The sequence below is a fragment of the Thermobia domestica genome, chromosome 6 (genome assembly GCF_964235325.1).
Source record: "Thermobia domestica chromosome 6, izTheDome1.hap1.1, whole genome shotgun sequence".
NCBI classification, from domain to species: domain Eukaryota; kingdom Metazoa; phylum Arthropoda; class Insecta; order Zygentoma; family Lepismatidae; genus Thermobia; species Thermobia domestica.
The window spans coordinates 107,441,525-107,456,177 of NC_137459.1; the positions used below are offsets into that span (position 1 = coordinate 107,441,525).

General features: G+C 35.3%; 1 protein-coding gene across 8 annotated transcripts in view; it reads right to left on the minus strand.

Moving 5' to 3' along the window:
• Zir (dedicator of cytokinesis) overlaps positions 1–14,653 on the minus strand; it is a 143,622-nt gene that overhangs the window by 12,120 nt on the left and 116,849 nt on the right. For all 8 annotated transcript variants that reach the window (XM_081761949.1, XM_081761942.1, XM_081761946.1 and 5 more), the window contains 5 exons: positions 13,615–13,786; positions 12,153–12,333; positions 8,258–8,403; positions 4,567–4,693; positions 25–151 (listed from right to left, as the gene is read on the minus strand). In XM_081761949.1, coding sequence (XP_081618075.1) covers positions 25–151; positions 4,567–4,693; positions 8,258–8,403; positions 12,153–12,333; positions 13,615–13,786 — 753 coding nt within the window. The remainder of the gene's footprint in view (positions 1–24; positions 152–4,566; positions 4,694–8,257; positions 8,404–12,152; positions 12,334–13,614; positions 13,787–14,653) is intronic.

Here is a 14,653-nt window from a genome sequence, read left to right on the forward strand (position 1 = left end):
TGTTTTGTTCGATATCAGACTTACTTCTTGGAGAAATCCTTGAAACATAGTCGCAATTTGTTCTGAAGCTTCGTTGGAGTCTTCTGACCATCAATCAGATCCGACAAGAACACTACAGCTACCTCCATGGGACCTTGATTTACAGTTGTTCCTGAAATATATATTTTAACAATCAGTAAATATAATTGCTAATTTAATTGCCTTTACTAAGAATTCACGTGAACAAAAAATCCAAATTGCCAGTAAATCATACCATTTATCTATTAGTAATAATGTTTAAAAAGATCACTTTCATAACGATGTCACTTAAAAATACTTCAATTATCTTAAATCGACTAAAACTATAATCCTATGTGCATTACTGTCACATTTGTTTGTTTATTGTTGATCAAACCACCAAAAACAAGATTCTTGAATCACATATTTATTTAATAATTTCGTAAACTCGTATTAAAGAATTTCTAAGGTAACCAAGGGCTGACAACGCTAATTATATTTTTTTCGGAGTAACCCCCCCCCCCAAAAAAAAAAAAAATAAGGGTTTCTTCTTGGATCACCAATCTTTCGATTGGATTATGAACTATTTCTAATTTTCATTGTATCCGTATCTTTAAATCGCGGTCTTCTTCCGGGAACTTTTCTTCTGCCATTTCCTTAATAGCTAATAACGTAAATAAGTTTAACTAACAAGGGACATATTTCGGTTCGAACGCGAGAATCAACATAAAACTTGGTAGACATATACAGGACCAAGTACTGACCACTATATGTATGGTGAGTCATTCCCGTGTAAAACTCGTTTTCTGCCAACAGCGCCACGTATCCTTCGAAACACTAGCAGTTAGATTCCGCGTTATAGGCGTTGAGTGAAGATCAGTCAGGTGCATCAGTGTGTGGTAATAAGCTCCAATTAGTGTTAGGTGTGGTAGTCAGTGTGGAAAAAATGGGACGGGCTGTTGGCATTAGCCCCTCCCCCCTTCATGTATTTGAATTGTTACAAGACAAACCAAGGCGCAGATTTAAGAATCAAACGTCAGTTGGAGCGTCCATTTGCGACATTTTTGTGCAATTTAATTATCAGTGAGTATGAAAGTGAATTAGAAATGATGCACACATCAACAATCGACAGAGATGATAAAGAAAATAGCACGGCACAGGAAGACATCTATGATAGCAATTCAGAGTGGAAATAAGACAGAAATCCCGAGCGGGAACAAGGCAGTAGTCAAAACAAATACGACGTATTTTCAGCATGAAAACTGAAAAGAACAGATGTTTTATCGCAGTTTACGGACAAGGAAATCCGGAGTATATATAAAGATTGTCATGAAGGGGGATACAACTCGTATAGGAAGCTTCGATGTAAACTGCGATAAAACATCTGTTCTTTTCAGTTTTCGTGCTGAAGATAGGTCTATGTCTTATTAATTTTGACTATTGCTTTCTTCCCGCTAAGACTGCTTTCTTGTTCCCGCTCTGTACTGCTATTATAGATGTCTTGCTCCACCATGCCATTTTCTTTATCATCTCTGTCGGGTGTCGATGTGTTTATCACTTCTAATCCGTTTTCGTACTCACTGATAATTAAATTGTACAAAAATGTCGCAAATGGCCGCTCCAACTTATGTTTGATTCTTAAATCTGCGCCTTAGTTTGCCTTTTAAAAGTTCAACTACATGAAGGGGTCAACATCAACAGCCCGACCAATTTTTTTTCAAATTGACTACCACACCTAACACTAATTGGAGCTTACTACCACCCACTGACGCACCTGACTGATCTTCACTCACCGCATACAACGCGGAATCTAACTGTAAGTGTTTCGAAGTATACATGACGCTGTCGGCGGAAAACGAGTTTTATACGGGAATGACTCACCATGTAGCGGTCAGTACTTAGTGTTGTATATGTCTACCAAGTTTTATGTTGATTCTCGCGTTCGAACCGAAACATGTCCCTTGTAAATAAATTTTTAATGTGTTTAACTACCAGCCCTGTCTGCCTTTCCCTTAACAAAATCTATGTATGTTGCACTTAAAACATAATCTGCCCTTAAAAAAAGATAGGAAAAACTGGAAGATTATCGGGAAAATAAAGAAAAAAAAAATAAAATAACACTAGTTAACAAAGGTTTTGTTACATAAAAGGAAATACCTGTTCTTAAAGGAACTTTTTGCACTGAATTCGAATATGCACTCGGTTTTTCTCCATCACGTACGATTTTCCCGTAACAGAGGGATTTTCGGGAAAATCCCTCAAAAATTTCCCTTTTCGTTTATTTTACACCCAAGATCTTGTCCCTTTGCATATACTAACATAGAAATTATACCTAAGTACACTTTGATTCATATTTAACAAACCCTCCAAGTTTCGTAATAATCGCTTTATTCTTTCTAGAGAAATAAATATGTTTGTATGTATACTGTGTGTACTGTTCATTGCACCTTATAGTAATGCTTTCAGATCTCTTAAGTTGAGGTAAAACGTTTTGCTTTATTACCACAAACACATATATCAAATATAATACAATATAATTTACAAGTGTGACAATTTACAATAAACAATAATACAAATGTACCAAAAGGTCATGAAAAGACAATCAAAACTATCACAATATATGAAACTTCCATTGGGTTACAAAAACGTACACTACTTCCTTCTTTTGTAAGAAATGTTGCATTCTCTAACAAGACCCCAACAATAGTCCCCCATCATTGAAGGATCCCATCGTCCCTGGTACCTTTTCTCCATTGACATTATATCTTGGTGGAATCTTTCCCCCTGTTCGTCGCTGAGAGCACCTAGGTTAGCAGGAAAGAAGCTGAGGTGGGAGTGCAAAAAGTGGATTTTTAAAGACATCCTACAACCCAACTCTTTGTATTTCTGTATCATGTCCTGTACGATTTCTGTGTAACTCTCAGCTTTGTTATTGCCCAGAAAGTTGCGCACAACACACTTAAATGCTGTCCAGGCAGCTAGCTCAGCACTGTTTAACTTGCTGTCAAAGCTATCATCAAGCATTAATTTCCTAATTTGGGGACCAATAAACACTCCCGCTGAAATCTTAGCATCACTCAGGTTAGGGAACTTATCTCGCAAATACTTGAAACCTTCACCAGATGTGTCCATGGCTTTGACAAAGTTTTTCATAAGTCCTAACTTGATATGAAGTGGCGGTAGTAATATCTTATTAGGATCTACCAAAGGAGCATATTTGACGTTGCATTCTCCAGGTACGTAATTCACTCTAGATTCCCATTCCTTCACTTCATAATGTTTGTCATCAGCTCGGCTATCCCATAAACATAAAAAACATTGGTACTTCGTGTAACCGCACTGCAGTCCTAATAAAATACCAACTACCTTGAGATCACAACATATTTGCCAACAATGGTCCTTGTAATTTATAAGATTTAGCAAAGTTGACATGGTGTCATAGGATTCTTTAATCTTCACTGAGTGCGCAAGTGGTATAGAAGGTTTTTTACTTCCATTATGTAAAAGGACAGCTTTAAGGCTGACCTTTGACGCGTCGATAAATAACCTCCATTCTTCTGGAACGTAAGGAATTCCTAGCTCCGCCATCAACCCATTTATATCCGTACATACGCACACATTATCTTGCATTGAGAAATAGCTTGAAAATTGAACACGCCTTTTCCTGTACACTGATATGTTCGTTTCTGCATCCAATAAGTTCCACTGCTGGAGCCTTGATCCCAGAAGTTCCGCCTCTTGTTTTGTCAGGTGCAAATCACGGACTAGGTCATTAAGTTCACATTGAAATGTGGCTCGCGAACACAGTCAGGGATGAACGTTGGATCCTTGGATGTACATGTTGATGTCGATGGTTCATCAAGGTCATGATCATCATCAGAGTCTTTTGGCCATATCTCTTCCCAGTTGGTAGGGGGCTCGGGAAGTGGAAGTTCTTTTGCATTCTGTTACATTTGATAACAAATATTGATAACCATTTCATGAACAAAACGAAAAAACTTGGAGAATTGTATATATATGTATTAAGATACACATATACTGTACGTTTAAAAAAATATACGTTGGAAGTACATTGTATTTTTATACACGTTTCTAATTTACAGAGAGCAATACAAGTGTGTTGTTGACTATTGTAAATATTCATTTTTATGTCTGCGTTTGTAGTAATAAAGCAAATCGTTTTTACCCCAACTCAGGAGATCTGAAAGCATTACTATCAGGTGCAATAAACAGTGCACACAGTATACATACAAATATATTTATTTCTCTAGAAATAACAAAGCGATTTTTACGAAACTTTTAGGGTTTATTAAATATAAATCAGGGTATACTTAGGTATAATATCTGTTACTATATGTAATGGGACAGGAGCTAGGGGAATGAAATATCTGAAAAGGGGGAATTTTTGAGGGAATTTCCCGAAAATCCCTCTGTTACGGGAAAACTGTACGTGATGGAGAGAAACCGAGTGCATATTCGAATTCAGCGCAAAAAGTTCCTTTAAGATCAGGTGATTTTTCTCATGTAACAAACAAAAAGTTTAAATTTGTTAACTAGTGTAATAATTACCAATGCATCCTTGCAACACCATTTGGAGAATTTTTGGATCCGGAGGTTCCTGCTGAGTTGCTAGTGATAATTCTATTGTCTTTTTCTGAATATCTTCAATGGCAACCTCAATTGGAGTCAGCACCACCTACAAGAAATACTATAGTTCAATAATTGCTTCATACATCTATTGGTTTAATGTTCATATCAGTTCTCTGTAGTTTGAGAACGAATTATCTTATTGAACTGATTCGAACTAGTTAACAACAGAGTTTCGTTTCACAATGTGAAAATACAGTAGACGTCCAAAATATGGGAATTCAGTACTCAAACTTCAAGTAATAATTCTATAACTACTGGTTGCAATAGATTAATAAGATCAAAGATAGAACATGCTCCTCAGTCGTTGAAACCATACTAAAACGTCATTACTTGCTATACCTTACTGTTTATGTTCTATGGTGATAAAACGAAACTGGAAAACGTTAATTTAAATCATTTTCGAACTAAATTGATGGTTAAAGAAGGAAACAGAATCTACTCGTTGGAAACTGAATTGCTTACAAAAAACTGCAACTCGATATCTCTTACCGTTCTTACTTTGTGGAAATCAGACTTGAAACCGGAATAGTAAATTTCAACCACTTCCGGTTTTGGTAAAGTGTTGCGGGTTGTGATAGCACTCCTGAGATTCTGAATCGATTGCAGAAAATAACTTGTTGCTACCTATTTCAATTCTTGTTTTATGGCGATAAATGTTGGAACTGGAAACGGTTAATTTGAAGCACTTTCGTATTTAATAGTGAGAAGATAGAACCCACTCTTGAAAAGCTGAAGCCATTACAAAAAACTGCATCTTGACATCTCTTATCGTTTTTGCTCTGTGGAAATCAGTATTGAAACCGGAAGTAATATTAAATTTGAACCACTTCCAGTTTTGGTAGTGTTCGAGATAAGACCCTAAATCGCTAAAAAAAAAAAAAAAAAAAAAAAAAAAAACTCTTCTCGATGTCTGCTTCCGTTTTCGTTCTATGGTGATAATCTGACTAATTTGAATCACTTCCGGTTTGAATGGACAGTTAATGGAGGACATGGAACATATTCGGGGACGCTGAATTGATTGCAAGAAACCACATCTCGATATCTCTTACCGTTTTTGTTCTGATACCTGTCAACAGACGGACGGACAAAGTCATTCTATAAGACTTCCGATACTCATGCATAACATGCTTTAGAAGTCTAATATGATTAGCAATCCCTGTTAAACTAAATGAAAGAAAGTTTCCTACTTTGGAAACTAGTTCAGAGGCTTTTCACTTGACGAACTAGATGCGCAAGTAACTACTTTCTCTAGGGGAAGAGACTTGGCACACATGTTCCGAACTGTATGAACGATCTTTGCAACGAACTCTCAATAGTTTGTGGCGGACTGTTCACTGTAATGTATTTATCACTCAGTTTAAACTTTACGAGCCACCTTGATATTTGGAAGTCTTACCGAGTCCTTTGTCAAAAGGACAAAAATAAACTGTAAAATTCGTAATTAAGATAATTACTAGGATAAAATAATAACAAATTCGAAGACCATCTATAGTCATTGATTATTGCTTTAATTGATTGTCCCAACTTTTTTTTTTTTTTTGTTTTTGTTTTGTTTGGCTTTTTGCAAGGGACTCAATCAGATCTTCGTAGTTTAGCCAAATAAAAGCCAATCATAGATAAACAGGGAATAAACTCACTCTTTCTCAGTTAATGTATTCTGGGTAAAAGTTTGTGCTCTTCAGGATAAGGTAAAAAGATTACGAAAAAAGTGTAAATACATCAAGGATCCAATGGGCATACGAAATCAGAAAGAATTAGCTGCTAAATGTGATAGAGCTTCTTTACTAGTTTGCCGATTTGTCCTTACACTCCAAGTCTTACCTTTTAATTAATTATTTTAATTTTGTGTAAATATCAGTTCACTATCTTTGATCATTGCACTACTACCCCTGCTACAATACGATTGTCAGTTTTCAAACTGAAAATAATTATGATTTTGAAAATCATTACTTTACTTATCCTAAATATACTTGACATTCCAAAATTCTTTCAAATGCTGCCAATCAACCTTATGCCTATTTAATGCACATTTATTTATGCTTAAATGTATAGGCGATGTCACATTTGAAATACGAGAGCGGGCTACGGGTGTTGGTGGTGAAAAATGTTTACGAAAGAAGCAATATTGATACCACAAATCTAATTTAAATCCATATCTTTTTAAAAATAAGAATTTATTAAAATAAATTAACTTAATTACAATTAGAATGAACTAAATTCTGAAGATATTGTATATCCGTTCGCTTGTGACCTATAAGCTAAATTCTTCACACGTTCTTTGATAGACTTATTAAACAAGATAAAGTTTCCGGAACCCTCTCCCACTCTACAAGCGGCTCTTAAATGTGTTTTCCTCGAGGCCGAAACCCAACAAATCGTTTTCTTGGAAAACAACAGAGAACAGTCGATAATCCACCAAAATCAAATTTTTCGAAGTGATACTGCCTCAGATCTTCAGTAACACTAAGTACCTCATCAGTAACTATTACCCCCTAAAATAATAATAATAATAATAATAATAGAAAATGGTAGTGTTAAAGCAACTCCCAGAAGGTTACCACTGTACTGTGTTATTTTCATACTCTTGTACCCATATCAGAAACACCTAATAGCTGACAGTGTGAACCTGTACTATTTTTATGTTTTGCTATAAGCAAACCTTTACGCGGTATATTTGGCTTTTACACCAAGTAACGTACAACGTATTATATTTTCCTATAATCCTTAAAAAAGTTAGCGTATAAATTTTCCAACAACATATACATGAGTAGCAGTGTTACCATCTTATATGCAATATGCTCCTAGTACAAAGAAAAACACGACATGGAAGCATTGCTACTCATGTTCACGTTGTTAGAAAATTCATGTGGTAACAATACTTTTTTCGTGATACAAATTCTCAATGACAGTTAATCAATAATCAATCATACGTACAAGAGTATGAAAATCACACACACAGTAGTAACCGCAGGGAGTTGCTTTAACATCGCATGGTTTGCTGTGTATAGGTATAGAAATTAGGTAACTATCGGTTCAGCAGTTTTCGCAGTTATTTGACTTTAAAATAATAATAATAATAATAATAATAATAGTAAAAACTAGTGACCGTATTAAGAAATTCACATAGCTTGAAATGGTCTAGCACAATATCATGGTAATAGCAATGAAAGCAGGGAAAAATCACAGAAGATTTTTCAAACTCTAAAAAAAAATAAAATAAAATAAAATAAAAATAAAATAAAAAAAATAAAAAATAAATAAATAAATAAAATAAAAATAAAAATAAGGGAATCAGAGAGAAAGGTTCATAAATACATAGCCCGTCAGACTGGAGAAGATGTATATGAATCACGGGAAATCCCATAAAACGCCGATCACCTAGCAACCTTCACTGCTTTAAGAGGTCGGGCTTAAAAATTTACACTTGGATTAACTAAAAGTAAATACGCGCAAACTATCAAAAACCTTTTTATGTGCATATGTTAATTACACACCAAATATGTAATATGTCAAAGCTTCTTCAGGATATAATATTTTGCGGTTTGAAACCATTGAAGTGCCGAGCTTATGGCATCTTTGTAGTTACTAAGAATAAATAATTAAAATTTACCTGTTTTCTATCCACAACTTGTATGCGAGTCTTGACGTAAGGAAAATGATTTGCTGTCGTTAAAATAGTCTTTCGTTTATACTGTTCATGTAATTCACCATGTGCTCGACCATCTGGGGTAAATGGTGTTGCATACACAAATCTTTCTGTAAGAGATCGTTTTCCTAACATTAAAACATATTCACTAATTAAACGTTCAATACTGTTTTCTCTGTGAAATAAGAATCAAAATTTCAATTACATACTCATGTATTTTTTCCTCTTCTTCAGAACTACATTTGTTAATATTAAACTCATTGTTTCAAGAGGTACAACCTTGTCATGTGAAGTGGTCAGAATAAAGCCTTAAATTTATTCTACGAAAGCAAGAATAATTGTAATGTAGCACCACTGACTCCTACACTCCTAGAACTTACCTAATACCAGGTAACATCGTCTGGATTCTGTTTGGAGATGTTGCAGGTACACCACATCAACGTGAATCCACTCGTTTATCAGTAGATTTCGTGCTTCCAACAAAGTGCAGGGATGCCTATTTCTGCGTTTCACACGTTGCTACAAATTATTATTATTATTAAATATTCTGCCTTTCGGCAGGTCCTGGGACTAATAAGGATTTTTATTTTATTTTATTTTTTTTTTCAATTTTAGATTTTGACCTGGAAATGTTTCTTCCATTTTTGTCGATCTTCAGCTTCCTCTTTTAACTCCCAATATTTTCTCCTATCTTTCAAATCATCGATCAGCTGTGTTCTTCTTCTTCCTATTCTTCGCTTCCCTTCCATTTTCCCTTCTATGGCGGTGTGAAGAAGACAATTTCTTCGCAAAACGTGTCCAATCCAATTGGCCTTTCTACGAAGGATGGTGGCTAGAAGTGTCCTCTTTTTTTCTATCCGTTTTAAAACATCTTCGTTTGTTGCTATCTCTGTCCATTTTATCTTCTTCATCTTCCTCCAACACCACATTTCGAAGCTCTCCAAATATTTCCTCTCTAACTTCCGTAATGTCCAAGTCTCTGACCCATACAGTCCAATGCTCCATATATAGCACTTGACCAACTTCTTCCTAAGTCCAATATTAAGCCTGCTAGTTAAGAGTGATCTTTTCTTGTTGAATGCTTTTTTAGCTATGGCAATTCTTGACCTGATCTCTTTGGTGCAGTAAGCGTATCTCGTCAAAATACTTCCCAGATACTTGAAATTATCGACCTCTTTAAGTTCTCTTTGTTCTACTCTGATCCGTAAGGGCGTTTCCACGGGATATTCTCATGACTTTCGACTTCTCGATGTTATTTTCCATTCCATACAGTTTTCCAGTGTCAACTATTTTGTCAATCATCTCCTGTAGTCCTCCTTCGGTTTTAGCTATTATAACCGTATCATCTGCATACCTGATCTTGTTAATGATCTTCCCTCCAATCTTGAAATCTCCAATTCCCATTAATGCTTCCTTCATTAAACATTCACTGTAAATGTTGAATAGTTGGGGCGACAAACTACATCCTTGTCTGACTCCTCTTCCAATCTCCACATTATTGGTTTCTCCTTCATTCAAGCGCAGCTTCACTCGTTGTCCTATTTACAGGTTTTGAATGAGTCGTCGTTCTCTCCAGTTGACTCCGATTTCTTTAAGTATTTTCAGAAGTTTCGTCCAATTGACTCGGTCGAAAGCTTTAGCCAGTCGATGAAGCACAAACATAACTCTTCCTTTACATCAAGAATTCTTTCTGATATAATTCTCATCAATCCAATAGCAGCTCTGGTGCCTTTTCCTTTCCGGAATCCAAATTGATCTTCTTCTAACCTCTCATCTATCTTACTTTCCAGCCGCCTATTCAGTATGCGTGCAATGATCTTTCCAGTATGGAAAATCAGGCTAATGGTTGTGTGATTGCTGCACTTCTTTGTTTGTTTTTTCTTGGGCAATGCTTTGGCCATTCTCCACTCAAGTAGATCTTGTTAATAAGTGAAGTCAGTATTTTCATTGCGTTGTCTCCTAATTCCTTGAGCAAATCTACTGGTATGTCGTCTTCTCCAGTGGCCTTTCTCCTTCGCATGTCTTTGATTGCTTGTACTACTTCACTTTACAATATACTGGGTTCTTTTTCATCATCATCCACCTCTTCCTCTTCTTCGATCGCAATATCTTTGGGGTGGTTCTTCTGATCATACAGATCTTTTATGTATTTCTCCCAAATTCTAAGGATTCTTTGATGGTCAGTGGTTACATTACCTTCTTGATCTTCGATGCCGAACGTTCGGACACTTTTGTTAGCTTTCCCTCCTAATTCTTGTGCTTTCTGGTGCATCAGATCATATCTGCCGCGCCGTTGAAGTTCCATTATTTCTTCACATATCTGTTCCATGTACTTTTCTTTGGCTTTGTCTGTCTCTCTTCTCAATTCATTATTCAGCCTTCTGTATTCCTTGATGTCCGTGTTTTTCGCCCTTCTGCGTTCTTCCATCTTCTTAAGCATTGCTTCAGTTATCCATGGTTTTCTCGGTGCTCTTTCCATCCTGCCAATGTTATTGTGGAGTGTGTCAAGTAGAATTTGTTTAACTTTTCCCCAACTATTCTCTATATTGTCAACCACATCGCCCATTGCACAGAATTTTTCTTCTTCAATTTCTTCTTTCACATCATCGTCGATATATCTTAGTCGCTCCATTTTCGATTTCGCTTCCCTTTTATATATATATATATATATATATATATATATATATATATATATATATATATATATATATATATATATATATATATATATATATATATATATATCGACTTTAACCAGGTTTGCACTTCCACCACCAGGAGATTGTGATCCGATTCAATGTCCGCTCCTGGCAGTGTCTTCACGTCCCGTACACTATTGCTGAAACGTTGCTTCACAAGAATGTAATCGGGCAAATTTTCGATTGAATATAATACTGAAGACTGCAGCCCACATCAGATATGACAGGATGAATGAATGTTCCTCATCTATGTACAAACGCTTTGAGCCTTGTGAACATACCGGTAGTCATCTTGGAAGATGGGAGTGTCCACTATATATATGAATCATAAAGATGCTGGAGTAGTAGCTACACCTGGTCACTAAGAATGTCGTCCAAATGGTTTAGGTTGGCATTTACCTGTATGAGTGAGCACAACTCATGATACGGGAAATGCCAACACAGGACCTCTTTCAGCCTATACACACACTACGGATGAAACACTTCACTGGGCTTTCAATGTACTCAACACCTTGCATCATTAGAATACAGACAAAATGTGTGTTATTGAGCTCATCGAAGACTTGCAGATTTTATACACTGCAATAAATGGTTTCCTTCACTGTATTCGATTTCAAATATCCATTGCAATTATTGTTGGTAACTTACTAGTATTTACTCTGAAATTTAATTAGTTGTTAACTCTATTATTGATTACTTTTTGACTGCCAAAATCTATTTTTTTTTCTCTCTCTTTCCTTTTCCTTTGAAGAATTAACATTGGCATATTCCCAAACTTCTGATGTCCATATTTCAAAATACAATACAAAGTAGCAATTGCAGAAAACTATTCACATACAATAAAGAGAATATTCATTTTAAAATATTTTATAAATAACTGTTCCCTGTCAACTTCAAACATAAAACACCTTTCTTAGCTTTCTTATTTCCCAAAGAGGTAGACTGGTGTGCAAAATACATGGAATAGACAAGCTGACTCCAACAAAAGACCTAAAGATGACACATGGTTAGACAAAAAGGTTTTTAATTTGCCCGTATTTTTACACGCTCACATGTTATTTTCTACATGATGCAGCATCGATTATAGGACTGCACTCTCTCACACTCTAACCTGTGCAAACCACTCTATACTCTTTTAGAACATATTTTTCTGTACTTACTGATATTGTAGTTCCTGTCAAAATGTGTTACACGATATCTCAATTCGTATGTCTCAAAATACGGTTCCACATATGTGATCTGTATGTATGCTTTCTCTGGGTTGAGATTATTCACGTCCACTGCGTTGGAGTCCTTAATGATGACAATGTTTTCAGAACCAAACCTCTCTGCATAAAAGTTCTGTAAAGAATTTTCCTGAGTCACTGACATAGTATTCACAGACTGATTAAAATTCTATCTATGACACTACAACCATAGTTTAATATACAGTACATATTGGGCAAATGCAGAGAGTTTATAAGCATCTAAAAGAATGACGTGTTCCAGAAAGTAATGCTGATTTGTTGTTGAATTCTTGTTGAATCTTTTCCCCATAAATCGCACAACTTAAACACCCGTTACTCCAAGGCCAAAGCCAAGGAACGATTTTCAAATGGCATGAGTCTTGGAATTTTGTTAGCTTGTTATTAATCATAATACTCAATAATAATAATAATAATAATAACAATAATAATAATAATAATAATAATAATAATAATAATAATAATAATAATAGAAAAACAGAAAATTAGTAAACTACTTCGTCTTGATTTAAATCAACATACTGATGCAATGTAACATACACTTTACAAAAGAAATAATAAAATCAATATCAACATCACGTACAACAATAATACAGATAGAATTTTTCAGAACTATTTCCTTTATGAAATATATAGCGTTACACCAACGTTGAACTATTTTCTTGCAATGCAAAAGTTATAAAAAAAAAAAAAAAAAAAAAAAACCAACTTTATTTTCATCTGCAAAAATCTCCTAGCTATCGGCTCGACCCCAGATATTCAAAAGAATTAAAAGGACGTTCTTCTTCTTTTTCACCTCAACCATAGGTTGGTGGGCAACATAAAAGTTTAAAACTTTTCTCTCTCTTGGGAGAACTGGTTTATACTTTGCTAAACTGAGGTTAAGTTTTAAAATTAATAATAAGGCAAATTTGGGATAAATAAGAAATTAATGCACCAACTAAATACCTTCAATGTTTTATGTGGAACTGTTCTTTCTGATTATAACTGATTTTATTGTAGTTCTTATAATTGTATACAAAGGTTTATTTAAAATAAATTAGTCTATGTTTAATGTTTGATTAGTTCTTAATAAACTTACCAATGCGTTTTAGAATTTTGCACATTTTTTATATTTTCATCTCTGTTTCCAATTCGATAAATATTTCGATACATATAAACAGAGGGATTATTATTAAAAAAAATCTTGCGTGTCTCTTAATTCTAACTGTTACATTATGCTCATATAAACAGACTCATTTTTACATTCACACATGATCTTATAAACGCTACAATCGAACTTTTGGTTAAGTTTTACATCACTATGGTACTCAGTAATGCAAATTACGTATTTTCTTGTAGATTACTTCGTAATTCGTTAATGTACGTGTTTACCTACCTCAAGTCGACTGAAGATTTCTGGAAGCTTTGTGAGAGTTGGTTCTTTATATATGAACTCCTCACTGTTGAGATCCCCAAATTTAGCACCATAGAATCCAACTCGGAAATAGGTCCCAAACACTCGTTTCCCTTGCAGTTGTTCAATGCGAGTAAACGCTTCATGTAGTTTCCTACGTGAAAGAAATAAAATAAACAAAGAGTATTAAAGACACACACACGTACACAGAATTCGCTGATGCTCAGCACGACAAAATTTCATTTTTCTCTTAAACATTTTTTCACATACTAGATTTAATATAATCAACAATCAATATCTTCCAATGATAATTCACACATAAGAAATGATAATTTGAGTATTAAGGAAGATCATATTAATAGTTATCGTTGTATAGCAATTATTGAAATGAAATGAAATCTTTAGGTTTTACGTCCCACGCTTATGCTGGCTACGCTAAAGGAGACGATGATGATGAGAAATGAATGAAACGGCGGACTGAATAAAGTGGGAGGAAACGGGAGAACCTCGAGAAAACCCACGCACATGGTGTTTGTTCACCACAAAATTCACTTGGCGCGAGCTGGGATCAAACCAAGGATCCCATGCAGCAGAGGTGAATGCTCTACTACTGAGCCACCGCGGCCCCAGCAATTATTGAATGTAGGAATGATACCGTAAATACATTCTATGAAAAATGTAAAGAATGAATTTCAAATATGAACACAAGTGACAGTTAGTATCAACTAATGTGCAGTCTGCACAGAGGAGTAGCACAAAAACCGTGATTTGTCGGAACAATACACCATTTTCCAATAAACCATGGTCCAATTAGTGTGCTTTTGTGCCCGAGAACGACGAAGTTGGCAGTGACGAGTCATAAGGAGTGGGTGCGAGTGGATCGTCTGCTCTGGAACTTCATAGTGCCAGTGTATGCTGTATAGGTGAATGGGATATGGGTATTGTACATCTACTATTGTATCAGTTACGTGATTCCCGGACACTGATGGTTCGTTTGGCTGTCACGAGCTGTTTGACGCGA